Here is a 19694-nt window from a genome sequence, read left to right on the forward strand (position 1 = left end):
CACTGACCCAGCGCGTGGCTAAAGCCGCGAGAGAGACCCACACCCACGACGTGGGTAGGTGCAAGCGGGGGCGGAGGCCTGGCTAAGGTGCCTCAGGGCCGGCACAGCTGGCTTGTCTGCAGGCTGGGAGTGGCTGGAGGGTGGGCAGGAGCTGAGCGGGAGGAAGGAAGGGTCAACAGATAGGCACTGTCTGGAGCTCGGGGAGCCGTGCCACCAGGCCAACTCGATGGCAGCCCTCAGTGCCGCTGCCCTACATCTAGGACGAACGTGGCTTCATTTGCTACCCCAGCTGTCGAAGGGGGTGGGGGACTTTCCTGAAGAGGATTTGCTTCTGCTGTGACAAAGGAGGGAGGGTCGGAGAGGTGGGGCATGGGGACACAGGAGCAGAGTTCTGGGGTCCTCGGGGAGCTGTCTTGCCCCTGAAGACCTGTCTCTCTCCCCTGCTGCGGGGGCCTGGGCCCACTGGTGGGTGATTGCCCACCTAGCCCCAGCCGGGCTGTTGTTGAGGGGAGTGACAACACTGGCCTGTGGGCCTGGAGAGGGACCCGAGATGTCTCTGGAGGTGAGGGCCCAATTAGAAGACAGCTCCACCCTCTTCCCGGTTTGGAATGATGCGCCCTTCTGAGAAGCGAGAGAGCTAGGCGCCTCTACCCCAGAGAGACTCCAAGTACGAAATTGTTCATACAAACTCAGTTTGTTCCAAAATCACTCATCTACATTCAGTAATAATGATAACATGGTACTTTTGAAACCCACCCGAAGCTTGCACCTGGAGAAAGAGTCTTAACTCTAGAAAGCTCTACAGAACTGGGCACATGCTGGGGCAGGGGGCATGTTGGGGGCCAGCGGGGAGCTGGGTGGGGTCCGGAGTTGGGGGAGAGGTTATGAAGGAGCAGAGGGACCAGGAGGGGAGCAGGCTCAAGTCTGAAGGCTGTTACTGAACAGGAGCCCCAGAACAGCCAGGTAGCCCCTGCCCCCATCCTGCCCTCACCTCCTTATCCTGGGCCCCACCCAGCCCAGGTCTGCGAGCGCGGCCGGCTGTGGACAGAGCTGTTCATACTCGTGTGCACACACCCACATCTGTGTGTGCCAGTGAGTGTGTACGTCAGGCCTATTTCCACCTCCCCCTCCCCTGCCTGCCCCCTCCTGGGCAGCACGCCCAGTTCCCAGAAGCAGCCTATACACTTCCACTGAGAGCTCCACGCACAGCCCGCTCCCCTCCTGCCATCACCGCCCGCCTGGCCCACCTGGCAGCCCCCTCCACAGCCCCCAGGCGGACAGCACTGAAAGACCCTCCTTGTCCTGCCCCGGAGGGCAGGCGGACCTCGGGTGGGGGCTGGCTCAGTTATACTTGGTACTTGAACAACTTTTCCAGAGCCTGGGTGGGCCAGGCCAAGGGCCTGGCCTCTGCCCTGCCCCAGAGGCCCCGGGGCAGTGCGCACGCACACAAACACACACGGCTCCAGCACCATTGTTCCCCAGAGGATCCCTAGAGGCAGAAGAACCTACTCCGACTCAACTCCTTGCACTTGATGGCTCCATGGTCCTGTTCTCTAAGACACCCCGTCAGGTCAGAGTCCTCACCTGGGTAATGCAGGAGCCCTCCCTTCGGGGTACTCCTGCCCCACCCTCAGTCCTACTTCAACCACCCACCTTCAGCTGGTGCCAGGCCAGGTAAGAGGTATGGGAGCCACTGGCCCTGCAGGCTCTGTGCTCACTCTGACCTCTCAGTTTTACTCATGCTGTTCCCCTGACTGGAATGCCAAGTCCACATCAGCTCAAACCCAGTCTCCCCCACTGCTCGTCCCTCTGCCGAACACCTCCCACAGGGCTCAGAAGGAGCTAGACCCTGCACTGGCAGAGTGGCCCTAGCCTAAGCTCCCACACAGGCGGGGCGCTCCCTCAAAGCAGGGCTGGGGGCTCTTCCTGCGCTGCTGCGATTCTCTGTGGGACCTAGAGCACTTTGCTTCCTCCCTGGGGTCTCAGTTTCCCAGTCTGTACAACTAGAAGCTTGGCCCAGATGGTCTCCAAGGGTGCTTGACTCCCAGGCCTCATGACCTAGATGCCCCGGAATGTTGATGAATGCAGGGAAAGTGTCCCAGGGCACCTCACTCTGGTACCTGAGACCTCGAGGGCCTTTGGGGCTCAGGGTGTCCAGGAGGGATGGGAATGATGCCTTCCTCAGGTATGGGCTGACCCCATGCAGAGACCAGGAGAGGGTGCTGAGCCAGGCTTGGTGACAGAGATGGATTGTTGAAGGGGAACTCTGCCTGGGAGGGGGAGAAGATTCTAGCTCTCCATCCCCCTCCCATTTCCAAATTCTTCCTATAGGCAGAGATTGGCTTAACATTATAAAACCCCTCTGCTGCCATGCTACGCTCCTGCCTTAAAATGTCCGTTGGCTCCCCATTGCCAACAGGGCATAGGCTGTGGGCTGTATTCTGCCATTTAAGGATTCTGTGCCCCAGCCCAATGGCTCTTCCTGGCCGGTGCTCAAAATATGCCTTCTAACCAGGCTGCTGGTCTTCCTGTCTCAACATGCTCTTCTCACATCCACCTCAGTGCCTTTGCTCAGGCTGAGCTCCTGCCTAGAGTACTGACCCTCTTCCCATCCTCCAAAGCTTGGCTCCAGGATCACCTCTGGCCTGCCCCAGCTTGCCTGGCAATTTCTCTTCACCATACTCTTCATCTGGATCTTTGCAGACATGATAGGAATTGCTGTTTGAGTTTTAATTTACTTTTCTGCCTCCTGAATGAGTTCAAGTTCAGCCCATCCATTTCTGTGTACTCCTCATTGCCCAGCACAATGCTTGCACACTGTTGATGCTGAGAAGGTATTTGAGAATGGCTCTCAGTCAAAGCCCAAGGAGATGGGGGTGCTGGACACTCTTGGCTGGAGGCTTCAGGCTGGATAAGCAGCCCACTCCAGTCACCCCAGATGGCCCTTTCACACCTCTCCAGAGGCCCAGCCCATCACCCGGGCCCTGAGACTTTGAAGGAGGGGGTCCCTGGGAATAGGAGCAGGGAGCCTGGGGATCCAGCTCTGACTCACCCCAGTGGGGGGTCCTCCCCTGACTCATTTCCCTCTGGGTGCCTCGTGATGCTGTCCATTAGAGCTGGCTTCCCCACCTGATGGAGAGGAGGGTGTGGCCTGGGCCCCCGGAAGGGAGAATCAGGCTCTTCCTCTGCTCAGAGCTGCTCTTGGGAATCGTCCCGAAAGATGTAGGCTGAAGCACTGATTCATACATGGGTAGTAATGATTGATGGGCCCTGAGGCCATGGTTCTTATGGCATAACTAGACCATGCCTTGACTCAAGGAAGAATGCCGTCATGGCGGGATTTCTGGCATGTAACAGAGAGGAGATGCATCCTAGTGCCCCTCAGAAGGTGAACTGTCACTCAGTCTCTGCTGGGGTCAAGCAGCAAAGCCCGGGACAGGGAAGTGTGGCAGGGTTGCCCAGGGTTGTCTGAGGGGCAGGCCCCTGCGGGGGTGTGGCATATCTGAAGGAGTGAGGAGCGGGTGGTCCCATCTGTCACTACCAGGCCTTCTGAGTTAGGAGAGTGGGGTGAGGGCATAGGAGCTAGAGAGGAAGGCGGGAGGAAGGTGGTGGTGAGGAGGCCGTACAAGTTTACCTGGGGGCAAGGAAGGGGGAGGCTAGAGGAGGCTGCAGGCTGTAGAGGCTGAGGTACATGTGCGGCCCCATACAGGGTGGGGCAGGGCGGCTCCCTCCCCATTTCTCGCCTTGCAGCGCACGCCCCATTCCTGGCCCGGGCGGCTGAGGCTGGGGTACTGGCTTCCTGCTGTCATGGAGTGTCCTTTGGGACCAGAGCAGTCACCAAAAGTCTGCTGGGCTCAGGGGGCCCAGACAGCATTGGGTGGCCCCACTGGTTTAGCAGACAGTCCTGCACAAAGCCACACCCTAGACAATCGGACTGGGGCCAACCTCAACTAGCCAGAGCCCACAGAAGCCCCAAGCTGGAGAGCTATCACTGGGGATCCTGCTTCGATCCCAGAGTGGAACTCCCAGAGAGCCCAGCCTGGAGCAGAAGTGCCGCCCCCTTGTCTCCCAGTCTGCGGGTGACTTCTGGGCCCTCCTGTCCCATTTTTCTACCCAAGGAGCCCCCCCACAGCTCCGGCCAGGCCGGTGGTCTCAGGCCCCTTACTCACCTGCGGATGAGAGTCTGGCCAACATAGCCAAGGTCAAAGCCAGGGCCAGGGCAGGGGCCGGAGGCACGGGCTGCTGGCCCGAGCACATCGCGGTGGGCTGTGCAGTGGGATTTTCAAGGAGCCAAGCAGAGTCCGGAGCCTGGACACCAGAGGAAAGGCGGGAGCTGAGAGAAGCCTGGAAGGCTGGCTCAACTGCCTCTGACTGGGGCTCTGGAGCCGCCTTACTTAGCTTTGGGGGCGGGGCAGGCGCCAGCCCGCTCCAGTTTCAGGACAGGCTCCCCCGTTGGCCCCCCTCACCCCCAACTTTCTTAAAGGGCCCGTGCTGGGCTGCTCCTCCCTGTGCAGGGCTGAGGAGACCCTTACAGCTCCGTTAGATCCAGGCCCCGCCCTGCAGATTTGGGACAAAGTCCCAGAGGAGCCTAGACCCCCAGAGCTTTGACCCAAGGGCTCCAGGAGACCTCCTCTGGGAGGAGACCTGAGCTGGGCTAGCCCCCTCACTTCTCTTTCTCCTGCCCTTGCAAGGATTGGTGTGTGTGTGTGTGTCTGTGTGTGTGTGTGTCTGTCTGTGTGTGTGTCTCTGTGTGTGTGTGTCTGTGTGTGTGTGTGTGTGTGTGTGTGCATAAGCTCCAGGCCTAGGAGGACAGGCGCCTACCCAGATTGCTTTTGGGCTGCTTTCCTCTCAGGTCTCCTCGGGACTCCATTTGGACAGAGAGACCCTGGCCTGAGGTTCTGCTCTGTGTCCCCTGGCATTGTGACCTTGGCCTTCTCTACCCTGCACAGCCTCCGTTTTCCAGTCTATAAAGGAGAGATGTTCTAGACTCTCCCACAAGGCAGTATCATTTGCCTCAAAATAACTCTACAAGGTGGGTGAGAACCACTCCCTCCCTCCCCCCACCCCATTTTATGGAAGAGAAAACTGGCTCAGAACCGGAAGTGGTTCTTACAAGGCCCTAGGTGGAGCGTAGGTCCCTGGCCCTTTGGGACAAGGACCCCAGGCCTCCTAAATCCTGAATCTGGGTGTTTCAACTTCCTAGGGCTGCCTCCTGGAAATCCGGCCCTGCACTAACTGCTACCTAACAGCTTCAGGCTGCAGTCCTGCTCCTCTTGACTGCTGAGGCAGCAACATCAGCCTCACCCCAAACAGGAGGGAGGGCACTACTACCACAGAACTTCCAGCTCGTAGAGGCTCTGCCTGCTCTGTGCCTAGCCCCAGTATCGGCACTGCCTGGCCTCGGCTTCTCCACCCAGCAAATGGGTAGAAGATCACCCCACAGGGCTCTTCCCCTCCCTTCTTTCCTCAGAATCCCTCTTTCGGGGCGCCTGGGTGGCTCAGTCGTTAAGCATCTGCCTTCGGCTCAGGTCATGGTCCCCGGGTCCTGGGATCGAGCTCCCTGCTCGGTGGGGAGTCTGCTTCTCCCTCTCCCAGCTCATGCTCTCTCTCAAATAAATAAATAAAATCTTAAAAAAAATAAAAGAAACCCTCTTGCATACCTGCCTGTTTCGGCCCACCCCCAACCCCACCCCATCAGCACTCTCTTCCCAGACCCCCCTCACTTTAAATTTTTTTATAATTAATTACAGTGTAATATTAGTTTCAGGTGTACAATCTAGTGAGGCAACACTTCGATACACAGCTGGTGCTCATCACAGCACACACGCTCCTTAAAACCCAACACCTGTTTAACTCATTCCCCACCCACCTCCTCGCTGGTGACCTTCAGTTTGTTCTCTACAGTTAAGAGTCTATTTCTTGGTTTGCCTTTCTCTCTTTCCCTTTGCTCATTTGTTTCTTAAATTCCACATACGAATGAAATCATATGGTATTTGTCTTTCTCTGACTGATTTCGTTTAGCATAATACCCTCTAGCTCCATCCATGTTGTTCCTTTTCATGGCTGAGTATTATTCCACTGTATGTATATACCACATCTTCTTTATCCACTCATCAGTCAATGGGCATCCAGGCTGCCTCCATATCTTGCAGCTACAATGCAGCAGTAAACACTGTGTTCTGCTGGGCGGTGCATGTATCCTTTTGAATTTATGTTTCTGTTTTCTTCTTTCTGGCAGTGGAAAGACTGGATCTCAGAGATTCTGTGGTTCTGCACAGCTGAATACCTAGAAGTGGAAATACTGAATCATATGATACCTCTATTTCGAGTTTTTTGAGGAGACCACATTGTTTTCCAGAGCATTCAGGCCCTTTCCTTGACTAGCGACTATCCCACCATGTGTACAACACTTCATAGTTGGCCACAAAATTGAGCCCCATTTTGCAGATGAAGAAACTGAGGCTGAGAAAGATCGAGGGCCTTGAACAAGTCTACACAGCCGCGAAGAGGTGGAACGAGGTCTTTGCCCGCAAGCCTGGTGCTCTTACCACACAGCACAATGTGCTGGTGCCGTGTCTGTGTGCTGGTTGTGAGTGCTGATCTTGAACCCAGGCCCTGAGTTCGAATCCCAGCTCTCCTACTTGGCTGTCCAACTTTGCCAGTTTTCTCATTTGTGGAACTGGGTTAGTGACGATTAAATGCATTCATGCACCTCCCGTGCCTAGCCCGGGGGCTAGCATGCAGCAGGCGCTCCACAGACACTTGTTTCTTCCTTCTCGGTAGCCCTCACATGCTCCTGCTCTTCACAGTTTGTACACAGCTCCACACTCATCACCTCCCCTGATGAAAAGTCAGCCCCTTGAGGGCTGAACTTTCCCTGCCAGAGGCAGCTGCGTACAATAGGTGCTCAATAAATGTGCACTGACGTTGACTAAGAAGCCAGTGCTGCTGTTATGTGGGGACTTTGGCAAACGGAAGAATTCGCATCTGGTTCACCCTAGGAGGCCTGGGGCGGGGCTGTGGTCGGCTGGTCTCCAGTGGCAATGAAGCCATTGATTCCACAACTTGTCCCTGTCCCCACCCCCAGTCAGCAAGGCACCTGGTCCTTGTTAGGGGTTAATTACTGGCCAAATGTGGGCTTAGGGTTGGGGGTGCTGCTGGGAACACTGTGTTTGGAGGAAAAGAGCTTCCTTTTTAGGAATGAAAGAAGAAGAGACGGCTTCTGCTTCTTGATGAATCAAAAACTTGGGTGGAGATTTCTACCCACCCCATCGCCCTCCCCTCCCTTCTCCTCCTTCCCTCTTCTCATCTTCTCTCTCCCCAGTCCACGCCCCTCCCCCACGCAGATTTACTCACCACGGCCAGGAGTGGTTTGTCTGTGGAGCCTCCGGACGGGGTGCCCGCCCCTAGCCCGCAGCGGAGGTTCCAGTCGGGACTAGCCCGCAGCACCCCTAGGCCCGCTGCTATAGCTAGGGAGGGAAACATGGGCCGGGTGAATAGTGGCAACCAGGCAGCAGTCGTGACCCGTGCTTGCTTCTCTGCTGGGGCTTGGCTTTGCAGTTTACAAAACCCTCACCTGGTCTCTTGACAACCCTGGGAGTTGTGCGTGTTGGGGGCTAGGCTTCCCTTTGCACTGATGAGAATGCTGAGGCCCCCGTGCACATGGGTGCTGGGGCTCCGGCGTATGCAGGTTGGCCTTTGTCCAGCCTGTACCCGGGGCCGGAACCCGGGTCATGCTGAGCGACGTCATGCCAGCGGACCGGCAGAAAGTTGAGGCCCCATGTGGCTTTGGAGCCGCTCCCTGCCCACCTCCTACTGTCTCAAGAGCAAAGGTGGTTGGACCCGGCAGTGCCTGCTCCGAATTTGTCTCCTCCCCGGCCTCCTCAGCATGCCCACCTGAGCCCCCGAAGGCCGGGTCCCGAGCAGAGCGGACCAGGGCCTCCCTGGCATCCTCCCTGGCTCAGGCCTTCTCCCTCTGCCTTCCAACCTTTGCCATGAAGTCCTCTGGCTTGGGCTGGCCAGCTGCCCTTGGTGGCCATCCCTGACTGCCCCTGCCTCCCTGGCCATATCTCACACTCCTCCAGGAAGCCCTCCCAGTCCTTCCTGCTTTTCCACAGACTCCCTGGAATAATGATCCCTGAATACTCCTAGTGCCTCCCAGGGCAAGCCTACCCGGGTCAGGAGGTGTGACTCAATGTCTCCCCCTGCCCCTTGACTAACTCCTTCTCAGCAAAGCATGGGGATAGCACTCGGGGCAGGGGAGAGGGAAACTCAATACACATGAAGGATGAAGAAGGATGCCCACAACTCAGCTGGAGGATTCAGAGTGTTCTGAAGCTTCAGGGACCTGTGGTATGTGCTGCCTCAGTTTCTCTAAGTGATCGGCCTCTGCGAGAACAAGACAACAGCAAACCCAGCATCACCCGCGTGCCTGCCAGCAGAGTTCAGCTACGATGCGCCAGGCACTCCTGGTCACTCTTACCCTCCACGCTTCCCAGACTCAGTGCCGGCTCTGGCAGCAGCTACAGCTCGGTCCTGCCCCTGGCCAATGCCAGGCCCTCTGGGTGCCTCTGTGTTTTGCACTCTGACCACATGGGCTCCACCCAGGGAACCCGTGGCCAGAGCCAGCTTGCTGGTAAGTGGCGGGTGCTTCTGCCCAAGATGGGGTGCTGTCTGCATTGGGGTGTACTCCAGCTGCCCAGGTCCTGCCCTTAGGGAATTGGCCTTCTGCCGTGAAGGACACAGAACCCGGGCCGCTACTGTGCAAGAGGACACAGGTTTTTGGCCCCAGTTCCATGGCCCTGTAGTCTCATGGCCAGGGGCTCCCAGGCCTGGGCTTCCAACCAGCGGCCTCTGCTAGGAGTGGTCTTGCTTCTGTTCCCGGCTGGAGGCGTCCGCGGGGCTCCTGTAAGTGCAGGCAGCCAGGCCCAGGCAGGGCGGAGGCAGCCATTCCCAACAATTACACAATTCGGGAGCTGAAAAGTTGTGTTTGCTGTCCCCAGGAGCCAGCTCTGGATGGGAGGCTAGTGGCGGGGCTTGGCGCTGATCGGGAGCAGGAGCGGGCTCTGCGCCATGCCCAAGCCAGATCGGGGAGACAGGGCTGAGCGGTGGTGTAGGACCCCCTCAGTCTCCAGTCCCTGGGGCAGGCCACACCATGTCCACAAAAGCCTGTGGCTTCAGTGGCTATGAGCAGGTGGCCGCAGCTGATGCCCCTGGGGTTGTGCTATTTCTAAATATTGGTTCATGCTATTAACCCCTGCTGTGCCCCGCAGTAGACCTTGGCTGCCTGCAGAGAGCACGTCTGGGAGGGGAATGAAGAGCCCCTGTTCGGATGGAAAATTTGTAAACATACTTGCTCAGAGTCTGGCCTTTGGGGGCTAGGGCAGGGCTCCTGAAGGAGGGAGAAGTACCTGCTCAGGACAGAAACGAGGCTTGTGACAGGCGTTAGGAGGTACGGGTCTGAACTGGCAGCTGGGCAGGGCGGTGGAAAGACTGTCGGGTTAGGAGCCAGAAGTCCAGTTCTGCCAAGCCTCTCCTGTGTGGCCTCAGGTGAGTCCCTTCAGGTCTCGGCGCCTCTTCTCTCACCTGTAAATTGTAGAACCACCATGGTGTCTGATGAGGTTTTCCGACAGAGGGGCTGGAGGGGCAGTGCCTGGTGGTTATGATGATGACAATTGTTGATGGGCAGGCAGGACCCTGCCCTCTGCATGACTCCCAGGAGTCCCTTGAAGGAAAGGCAAGACTGACAACCAAGAGACAGCCAGAGGGAGCTTGCAGGGTGTCTTCAGCTTGTGTGGGGCTCAGTGCGTGTGCCACCTTACATGAGAACAGACAGCTTGGAGTTCAGCCTCTTTGGGCCCCATTGGCTTGTTGTTCTGCTGTAGTGAAAAACCTGTGGTAGCCAGCCTCCAAGATGACCCTCCACGGTCCCCACCTTCTGGCATTCAACCCTCCTTTAGCCACCTCCCACACGGAACAGGGCTGAGCTGCGAGGCCACTAAGAACTGCAGCAGTGACTGAGTGGGACCTCCAAGGCGAGGTCATAAAAGATATGGCAGCTTCTGGGGCGCCTGGGTGGCTCAGTCGGTTCAGTGTCTGCCTTCGGCTCAGGTCATGATCCCGGGGTCCTGGGATCGAGCCCCGCGTCGGGCTCCCTGCTCAGCGGGAAGCCTGCTTCTCCCTCTGCCAGCCACTCCCCTGCTTGTGCTCTCTCCCTCTCCCTCTCTCTCTCTCTCTGACAAGTAAATAAATAAAATCTTTAAAAGCTATGGCAGCTTCTGACTGCTTGCTCCGGGGCAAGCTGGCCACCATGCCTGAGCGGCCCCTGGAGGCCCTATAGCAGAGGAACCGAGGCCTCCTGCCCACAGCCAGCCCCAGTTCACCGCTCATCTTGGAAGTGGGTCTGCCAGCACCCGTCAAAGCTTCAGATGACCTCAGCCCTTGCTGACCTCTCGACTACTGTCTCGAGAGACTGGGAGACCGCACTGTCTCGCTGAGCCGCTTGTGAACTCTCGACCCATAGAAACTATGTGCGATAGTAGAGGTTTATTGCTATGTTAAGCTCTTAGGTTTGGGGGATAATTTGTTATGCAGCAGCAGATAACTGATGCAAATCTGTGCAGGTGTAAGTGATAGTCCAGAGAGCCTGGCTGGGACTCTGAAAGCAGGACTCCGCTCCCACAAGGAGGGACCTTTCCTTGATCAATCAATGGATTGACTCATTTATTCATTCAACAAATCTTTCTTTTTTTTTAAGATTTATTTATGTATTTTAGAGAGAGAGTGAGAGAGAGCAAATGGGTGGAGGGGCAGAGGGAGAGAGAGACAAGCAGATGCCCCTCTGAGTGCAGAGCCCGATGCAGGGCTCAATTCCAGGACCCTGAGATCGTGACCTGAACTGAAATCAAGAGTTGGACACTTCACTGACTGAGCCACCCAGGTGCCCCTCAACAAATACTTCTTAAGTACTTACTACATATGTCAGGCGCTATGCTGGGCGCTGGGGACACAAGACTCAATGGCAGGGGCCTGCCTGGGGAAGCTCAAAGGCTCCCCACAGTGACGCAGTGCCTGTTGGATATGGAGATGGGAGGACAAGGGAGATGTCCGTGACAAGCCCGGTTTTCCAGTCTGGGCACGTGGACGGCAGGTGGCGTCGTTCTTTGAGATAAATGGGGGGCACGCGACATCTCAGGAGAGAAGCTTTGGGTATGTTAATTCTGAGGTGTTTGTGAGAAATCCAGTGACACTGTGTAGGCCGTCGGGTATGTGGGCTGAAAGCCCCTGGGCAGGCCCTGGCTAGAGGCACGTCTGTTTGGGAACCGTGGCGGTACAGACGGTGGGACTGAAGTAAAGAGAGGGCGGGCCGCCCGGGCAAGAGGAGGCGTGGGGTAAAATGACAGGAAGGCCCAGGACTGAACCCTGAGACACTAACGGTTTTTCTTTCAACTTTTTTTTTGACATAATTTCAGACTTACAGAAAAGCAGTGAGGCCATTACCAATATTTCCCACATACTCTTCACCTAGATTTCCCAAATGTTAATATTTTACCAGATCTTAAATTCTTTTCTATGTATATACATATTTTTTCCTGAGCTAATCCAGAGTGAGCTGCAGACATGGCTCTCCTTCATCCTTATACACTCCAATGACGCTTTCTTTCTTTCTTTAAGATTTTATTTATTTATTTGAGAGAGACAGCGAGAGAGAGCACAAGCGGGAGAGAGGAGCAAGCTCTCTGCTAAGCAGGGAACCCTATGTGGGGCTCGATCCCAGGACCCTGAGATCATGACCCGAGTGGAAAGGCAGAGGCTGAACCGACTGAGCCACCCAGGCGCTCCATCTGGTAGCTCTTTCCTAAGAACAAGGACCTTTTCTTTCATAACCAGACAGCAATGATCAAAATCAGGAAGTTAACATTGCTACCCTATTTTTAACCAGCTACAGACCTTCGTTCCATTTTGCCAATTTCCCCAGTAATATCCTTGATAGCAAAGGAGAATCCCAGCTGCTGTATTGCGTTGAGTTGTCCTCCCTCTTGAGTTTCTATTGATCTGGGAAAGTTCTTTCCTTCAGTGTTTCTTTGTCTTTCATGACATTGCCCTTTTCAGCAAATACAGACCAGTTTTTGGTAAAGTGAATCTTGATTTGAGTTTATGTGGTTTCTTCATAATTGGGTTCGGGTCATGCATCTGTGGCCGGAACAGCCCAGAAGTGATGCTGTGCTCTCTCAGTGCATCCTCTTGGAGGTATACCACGTTTCTCTGGCCCACTGTTGGTGATGTTAATTTACACCACTTGGTTGAGGTGATGCCTGCCAGGATCCTCCCTGTAAAGTTACTGTTTTCCCCTTCGCAATGAATAAACTTAAGCCAACATTGAAAGGTCAGGTTGAGGAGGAAGAGCCAGGAGGAAAGCTTGTGAAGGGGCAGTGGGGACATAGGAACAAGACCAAAACAGCTCGGAGCTGGGAAGAGGCGCCTAAGGGAGGGAGTGGTCGGTTATTGGGTCCGGGGCAGGTGGGAGGCCAGTCCAGCAGGGGTGCAGCTTCCCCAGGCAGGTTGTCATCTAGGGGGAGCGATGGCCTGAAGCCAGCCTGCAGAGAATAGAGACAACAGGGAAAACGCTTCTCAGGGAATGTTTGTCTGGATGGGGCAGAGAGATACAGGCCCTGGAGGAAACGTGTGTGTGTGTGTGTGTGTGCGTGTGTGTGTGTGTGTGTGTGTTGGGGGAGTCAAGTAGATGGTTTCTAATACGTGGAAGGGACGTAGGGTACGGAGAGTGTGATGGGAGGGGACCACGTGAAAGGTCAACCATCTTTGATTAGGCAGAGGGAATGGAAGAAAGTGTTGGTGGGTCCTCCTGGGCCGCAGGAGGCGGTGGGAGCCGGGGGTCCCGATGGCGTGGTGGGGTGGGTTTGGATCAGAGTCCCGTCTGCTGGCCTGTTTCCACTGTTGGGAAGGAGGGGATGCAGGGGGCTGACAGGACGGCTGGGCACGCAGACGGGAATGAGCCACGTTGGAAACGACCTCTGGGGAGAGGGCGAGAGCAAGCTGACCAGTGTGGACGTGGACAGTTGGCAGCATGGTGACAAGTCTGGGGTTCGGAGGCCGTGATACTAATCCCAACAGCTTTTCGCTGCCTTGTGCAGGCAGACAAGGCAGACCTGGGGACTCAGCAGCCGGACAAGGAGGGCAGGGAAGGCAGGAGGGGACCGAGGGAGAGAGAGAAGGAGCGCAGGGAGTGATGGGGTCTCGGCGTTAGCAGGCGATTTGTGCATCCAGACTAGCAGAGTGACAGGATGTCGGCCGCGGTGGTGTTCCAAAGGGAGGCGTACGGTCAGTGCCGTGGGCCGCGGTGAGCAGCTCAGGATATGCTGGGGGGAGGGGGCTGTGAGGGAGTGGAGGGGACGTCCTTGGAGAGGAGGAGTTCTGGGAACTGGGAGGCTAAGGGACGGGTGGTCCCCGGGAAAGCCTCAGTCCCCCGGGTGATGGCAGGGGCGAGGCGGGTGGGGAAGAAGGTAATGAGCCAGGGCCGCCAGGTTTACGAGTCAGGACAGATGGCCACCCTGAGCAGATGAGGGGGGCACCCTAGACGCTGAAGCCCTTGAGGGGTGGTACTTTTTAAAGGGAGGGGACACTGCCCCCGGGTGAGTACCAAGGAGACCAGGGATCCACTCCACCTTGGACTCTGAGGGGCAGGAGTGTGAGAGACAGAACAAGCAGCTTTGGAGAGGACCAAGGCTGTCTCCAGGGGTGAGCTAGGTTTCTGTTAAAGCTGGAAAGAAGGGAGCATTTGGAGCAGAAGTAGGGTGGCTTGTGATGGGCTGGGGTGTAGGGTGGCTCAGCTGCCCCCAGAGAGCCAGGCACACAGGCGACAGACGGGAGCAGTCCAGGGGGCCGGGGGCGGGGCATATTGTAGGCAGGCTCCCTGGGTCTGAAATACTTGGAAACTCCACCCCGCCTGCCGCCCCAGATCAAGAAGGTGGAGGTCTCAGCCCCACATCTGGCCCCTGTCAGCATGAGGGAACCATCAGGGCTTGAGCCCAGCAGGCCCGCAGCTTCCTCCAGGAAAAGCTGACTAGGATGGGGGTGAGGAGGCGGCACTGCCCGTGGCCCAAGGCCAGTTGAGGCCGGGCCAATCCTAGCCTTGCCCAGCCCTCTCCCTCCAGAAATCAGAGGAATCAGAGGCTTGGCGGCCCCCTGGGTGATGTGAGGGACAAAGGGGAGTGTCTGCGGCCACTGGGTGGGACCCTGCCCTCTGTTCTGAGCCATTCAGTCCCGCAAGGGCTTCTGGAGCGCCCAGCACATCTGGCCTGTCTGCTCTGAGTCCTCATCGTGCCTGCTGGCTGGAATGAGCTCAGAGCGGGGTTTGGTTTCCATTAGATCAGAGGCTGTGAGCCAAAGAGAGCCCTGGGTTTGTGTCCCGGTTCTGTCTCTGCTCCTGATATAATGGGAGACTTTGGGTAAGTCCTTGCCCCTTTGGGGGACTCAGTTTCTTTATTTATGTACCAGGACCGTGAGAGACACCCTCTCTAAAGCCAGGAGTCATCTGTTCCCAAGACAGAAACCCCTCTTAGCTGGTTCGGATCAAATCCCCAGTCTGAGCTATGAACTGGTGGGTGCAGGCAGGCCCTAGCGCCCCAAAACCTCCTGGGTTTTAGAGGGTGAAGGCGTCCCCAGCATTTCCTCCACCCCGGGGCTCATCAATCAATCATTTGGCAGTTGGGTGTCTTCTCTACCCCTCAATGTTCCCTCTCATACTGCCCCTACCCCAGGGGGTACTCTGGACCAAGGCACAGGAAGTGCCTTGCTTCTTAAGGCTTCAGTGCCACCCCTCCATCCTCCTTATTTGCTCCCCATTCCCTGCCTGAAATGCCAGCAGCAGGCAAGCAAGCATTCCTTGAGCTAAACATGGATCTCTAAAGACACTGTGCCCTGGGATAGGAGCCCGGGAAGCTATCAGTTACAGTTACACCTTAGTGTGAAATAATTGGTTTGATCATTTTCCAAGGGGAAACAGACAGAAGGGAGGGCGTGTCCAGAACCTGGGGGGATAGATGGGAGGGGCAGGGAATAGAGGGCCACCCCAGGGGACTTTCCAGGCTGTGGGAACCTTTCCCCCAGGATCCACCCACACATTCCTTTCCTTTCTTTGACTTCAGGGCACCCACCAGTAGAGAAGAGCCGGCTCTGTCACACCCCCTCTCCCTTTTCCTTCCCTGACTCGGGGTTCTGGGCACCCTCAGGCCATTGTAGCCTGGTTGGGAGTAGGGGGTGGTGGGGCCTAGTTTTCAGGGTTCTATAGCTGAGCTGCCATGGTAACTGGGGGAAATAAACACTCTGGGTTTCACAGCCCAAGTTCTGCGGTGATGTCATCCCTAGCTCTAGCCTGCTAGGTCCTGTGGCTGGCTGCACCCCAGGCGGCCTCAGCTGCTCAAGCCAGAGGATTGACTTCCTTCCCAACCCCCAAGCAGCTTCTCGAGTTGGGGAGAGAGTGGACACAGGGGTTTGAGCAGGGGCATCTGGAACAGGCTCCACACAGGCCTAGCCCACCACTTGGATCTCTCAGTAGCTATTGCCCCCTCCTGGGCCCCAGCCATGAAACTGCCCAAGGGGGCCAGGAACTCTGTGTTCAATGGGCAGGGCCCAGAGGAGAAAGTTCAGGTGCCCTCATGGCAGGAGGTAAAGCAGACCCCTGTGATCATGGCAATGATCAAAGGTGAGATCAGACCCCTGTCCTGAGCTTGGATTCCTCTCTCTACAGGGCTGCAGAAGGTGCCCCAGCCTTCCAGCCCTGCCTCCCGCAAAGCTCCTGAGGATTCTCCTCCAAGCCCTCAGAAGATCTGCACCTTCAACCTGAACCCCAGAGGCAGTATTAGCTGCTGGGACTTTTCATGGGGGTAGGAGTGGAAGGGAGCATGGTGTATGATTTTCCAGTTTTGGAAAAAAGCTAGGGATTCAAAGGAGGTTTTAGCCCACCCTTAGTTTTCCTCACTTCCCTCGAATCTTACCCTTCACTGAAAGCAGACAAACTAATTCTTACTACATTGTTAATGACTGATTGTTGGTCTATGTGGGAGGTGGTTTAGTATGCGATTATATGTTTGCGGTCTCTTGGCTGATTGTCTCAGAATTTTCACATTACAAGACTTGTGTGACTTTGAGCAAACTGATATTTCTAAGTCTCATTTTTCTCATCTGTAAGATGGGAAACACAATAGTATCAATTTTATGGAGTTGTTGGGAGGCTTAGCCGAAATAATCCATGTTAATACATAGTGTAGTGCTTGGCGCAGAATAAGTTCTTGGTTAATTGTAACTATTATCTTTCGTATTACCCATTGCCTGTCTAAGATGGATTGCATTTTATCTGGGAACATTGTCTTTCCCCCAAAAGAAGCTCCATGGTGGGATTTGCGGCGGTGTGACGTCAGCAGAAGGAAAGATCCCAGTGTTCTCATGGCACACTGCGTTCAGGGCTTCCCCTGCCTCTGATCCCATGCGCCGAGGCTGAGGGCTGCCCTGTCCATCCTTGCAGGTCCGGGCCCAGCCAAGTACCTCCGGCCATCTTGCACTGGCTACTTCCACCATGACATCTCCATGTTCCAGGAGCCAGCCTATACTCTGCACACCAGACACTCGGAGAAGCGTGAGTGCTCACCACGCCCGTCATCCCCTCGGGCTCAGGGTTACCATTGTTGGATGTTTGGGGCGGCAGTGAGAGGTAGGGAGCCATTACCTGTAGCCACGGGACCCTGGGAACCCAGGCTTGCCCTGCAGAGGACACCCAGGTAGCTCACTGGGTCCTGAAGGAAGCCAGCAGGGATGCCCAGGTGACCCACACCTCCAAAGGCCGCTCTGTGGGGAGCTCCCAGCTGGACCTCCTTCCGGGAGCTCTGAAGGGCGGCTGGCGCTGTCCAACAGGCAAGGGAGAGTCTCCTCTGTCTCGTCTTGGGCCAGGGCCCCTCAGCTCTGGCTGCTGTGTGTTCACTTGTCACAGAAGTTGGGCAGAAATAGCTGGGGAGAGGGGACTCTGGTGGGAATGGTGGCCCTCCAAGCTTTGCAGTTGGCTTAGAACCCCCTGGAAGGGCAAGAGCAGAAAGCCGTAGAAGAACTCTAGCTGCTGGTCAAGGCCAGCAAGAGGAGAGGGTGGGCAGGGGTGTCAAGCCGTGTCTCTGGGGCTCTGAGATTGAGAGGCCTGCTGGGTCCCTCCCTGGCGTGACATGGCCTTCTCAGCAGGGGAACCGTCTGTCCAGGGCTGGGCCCCTTCTTAGTACTAACAATAGCCACTGTACCTATTATTACCCCTTGGCACCAATCCCCGATGGGAGCTGACCGAGCTGCTACACAGCTGTTATTTTATGTGCTTCTCTGAGCAAGTTCTCAAGACTGGTAGGTCATGCATTAAAAGCCCCATTTTGCAGACGAGGAAATCAAGGGTCGGGAAACACCTAAGAGCCCAAGGAATCGGAAGCGAGCCCTCATTTCTCTACTGGGCAGAGGGGATCTTCACCCAGAGGCAGGCCAGGCTCACCCTAGGGCGTCCTCTGGGGCTGACTGGGCCTCTCTGTGGCTGCCTGCAGGGGTCATGGACATTTGCAGCCCTGGGCCTTGCTATTTCTTGGATCCCAAAATAACCCGGTTTGGAATGTCCAGCTGCCCGCAGGTTCCCATGGAGGAACGCATCTCTAACCTGCGTAAGTTGGGACGGGAGAGGGGTGTGGGGGTTGGGAGGATGGGGAGCGGGGGTCCACCCTTAGGACCTGAGCAGGGACAAAGGGTCATGACTCCCCTTTGCCAGGTGTGTCTTTGGATCCTGGCATCTCCCTGCAAGCTTATATCAAGACACTGATGTCACCATGTCGGTGTCACAATACTGAGGTCTTGAAGCCAATGTTATGCATGTGTGGCAGCAGGCAAGGTTATGATAAAAATGTCATAGGGGCTCATGGTGCATCAGGGATATTGCCATGCTAATGAGCTCACAGACTGTAGTGATTTCAGGATGTTTTCTGGGTGCTGTCACGGGGATGATATCAGGATGCCGACATCCCAAGGGTGACGTTCTGATGATACTTGTGATTTTTATCTTATGATAGCAGTGTCAATCCTGATGTCACTGTGACCTAAGTCCCTCCCCCTGCCCATAGCCCTGTGCAGGGGTGGTGATGTCCCTGCCCGACGATAAAGTGGTTATAGTAACGTCAATCAGGCTAACCAAGACCTCTTACCTCTCGACCTGGACCCATCAGTTGGACACCAGGAGACGTGGCCTGGCTCCCCCCTGACACCTTTCCCCTCCATTTATCCACTTTCAGGCCTGAGGCCCAACCCAGCCCCCTGCCATTACTACTTGGAGAAGACCCACCCACCTGGGGAACGCAGGGCTCCCCAGTATGCTTTTGGCTACCAGTGCCCATACAGAGTGATGGACCCCAATCCAGCCCCCAACCAGTACCAGCTGCCACTCTTTCTGGGGCCCAGCAACCCTGTCAGTCGAGCAGCTCCTTGCTATAGTTTCGCCTCGGGGCACAAGAACTGGTTCTACAAGGAGAACGTGGCAGGAGGCCCTGGGCCGGCTGTGCATGCCCGGCCTGAGCCCTCCGTTTACCAGAACTGCAGCCCCGTCTACAACATGGCCAAGCGATTCGCCTACCCGATGGACCACACACCTCGGCCTGGCCCAGGCTCGCACGACGTCCAGCAGGTCACGGTGCACAAGCCCCGCACACCTGCTTTCACCATGGGCATCAAGCACTCACCCCACCTGTGCCCGCTGGTCATCGACATTCACGACTAAGGCCCCTCCTGGGGCGCTCACCCACCCCTTCCCACAGAAGTTATTTTTCTATACTGAACTGAGCAATTTACCAAGGTTTCAAGTAGTAGAGCTGGTGCCTGGTGTGTCTAGCGCACAGAAGGCGTTAGATAAATATTTTCACTTATTTAGTTTTTTGTTTTGCAAACACGGTTGCTTCCTCTGGGGCCTGCCCTGGGTAAGGGGCTGGGATCCTGGGAGGCATTGTAGGGGTCCCTGTTTGGAAGAAGGTCTGTCCTGGCTCATCAGGGGAGGCAGCCAGGAGCCCTGGGCAGAGACTCTGGCCAGCTACGTTCTAGTCTGAACTCTGCCACTAACGTGCAACGTGGCCTTGTGCAGCTTCTGTCCTCTGGGCCCCTCAAGGCTGCCCTTGGGACAGTGAGGGGGGAAGCGTAGGCCTGGAGCATGTCCACGTTCCCTCCAGCTCCACAACGGTGTGACTGTGGTTCCTGAGGGGTCAGTGTGCGCAAGGAGCAGGGCAGAGGACGGAGGGGTCGTCTGGTCAGGGACCGGGGTCGAGGGGGTTTTTCCTGGCAGAAGGACACGAGAGGACAAGTGGAGATGGTGTGTAGCGGGGTGGGGGGTTACTCTTGGTGTCTGTAAAGATGAGAGCAAAGACAGGCACATGGGACCGAAGTGCGCAGGTCAGGACCCTGGGGCAAGCTCCGAGGGCAGGAGCCTGGGCTGCAGCAGGTTGGCCAATAAGAGGACCAGGTCGTGGGCCACTGGAGGGCACTCAGGCTTCGTCCTCAGCGTGATAGGGCTAGTTAAGATGCGTGATTTTCAGGATTCTTTGGGCAGTGAGAGAAGGTTGGACAGAAGGGGCAGAGCCTGGAGGCCGCAGTCAGCCTAGGAGGAGGCAAAGGAGACCAAG

General features: G+C 56.3%; 3 protein-coding genes across 3 annotated transcripts in view; 2 read left to right on the forward strand and 1 right to left on the reverse strand.

Moving 5' to 3' along the window:
* CSPG4 (chondroitin sulfate proteoglycan 4) overlaps positions 1-4327 on the reverse strand; it is a 34440-nt gene extending 30113 nt beyond the window's left edge. The window contains exon 1 of the mRNA XM_025884242.2: positions 4170-4327. Within this exon, the coding sequence (XP_025740027.1) occupies positions 4170-4257 (88 nt within the window). The 5' untranslated portion in view covers positions 4258-4327. The remainder of the gene's footprint in view (positions 1-4169) is intronic.
* SNX33 (sorting nexin 33) overlaps positions 1-6639 on the forward strand; it is a 68671-nt gene extending 62032 nt beyond the window's left edge. The window contains exon 3 of the mRNA XM_073877395.1: positions 6239-6639. Coding sequence (XP_073733496.1) covers positions 6239-6282 — 44 coding nt within the window. The 3' untranslated portion in view covers positions 6283-6639. The remainder of the gene's footprint in view (positions 1-6238) is intronic.
* An 8740-nt stretch (positions 6640-15379) lies between these two features.
* CIMAP1C (ciliary microtubule associated protein 1C) lies at positions 15380-18848 on the forward strand. The gene is made up of 4 exons (XM_025883547.2): positions 15380-15721; positions 16541-16651; positions 17586-17699; positions 18321-18848. The coding sequence occupies exons 1-4, from the start codon at positions 15601-15603 to the stop codon at positions 18800-18802; spliced, it is 828 nt and encodes a 275-aa protein (XP_025739332.1). The 5' UTR covers positions 15380-15600; the 3' UTR covers positions 18803-18848.
* The last annotated feature ends 846 nt before the right edge of the window (positions 18849-19694 follow it).

This window comes from Callorhinus ursinus, unplaced genomic scaffold (genome assembly GCF_003265705.2).
Source record: "Callorhinus ursinus isolate GAN/ISIS: 27379988/994484 unplaced genomic scaffold, GSC_fseal_2.0 scaffold25, whole genome shotgun sequence".
In the NCBI taxonomy this organism is placed as follows: domain Eukaryota; kingdom Metazoa; phylum Chordata; class Mammalia; order Carnivora; family Otariidae; genus Callorhinus; species Callorhinus ursinus.

Coding starts and splice junctions, on each gene's coding strand:
- CIMAP1C (XM_025883547.2), top strand. CDS start 15,601: ATGAAACTGCCCAAGGGGGCCAGGAACTCTGTGTTCAATGGGCAGGGC. Junction 15,722..16,540: donor GATCATGGCAATGATCAAAG/GTGAGATCAGAC, acceptor CCATCCTTGCAG/GTCCGGGCCCAGCCAAGTAC. Junction 17,700..18,320: donor GGAACGCATCTCTAACCTGC/GTAAGTTGGGAC, acceptor ATCCACTTTCAG/GCCTGAGGCCCAACCCAGCC.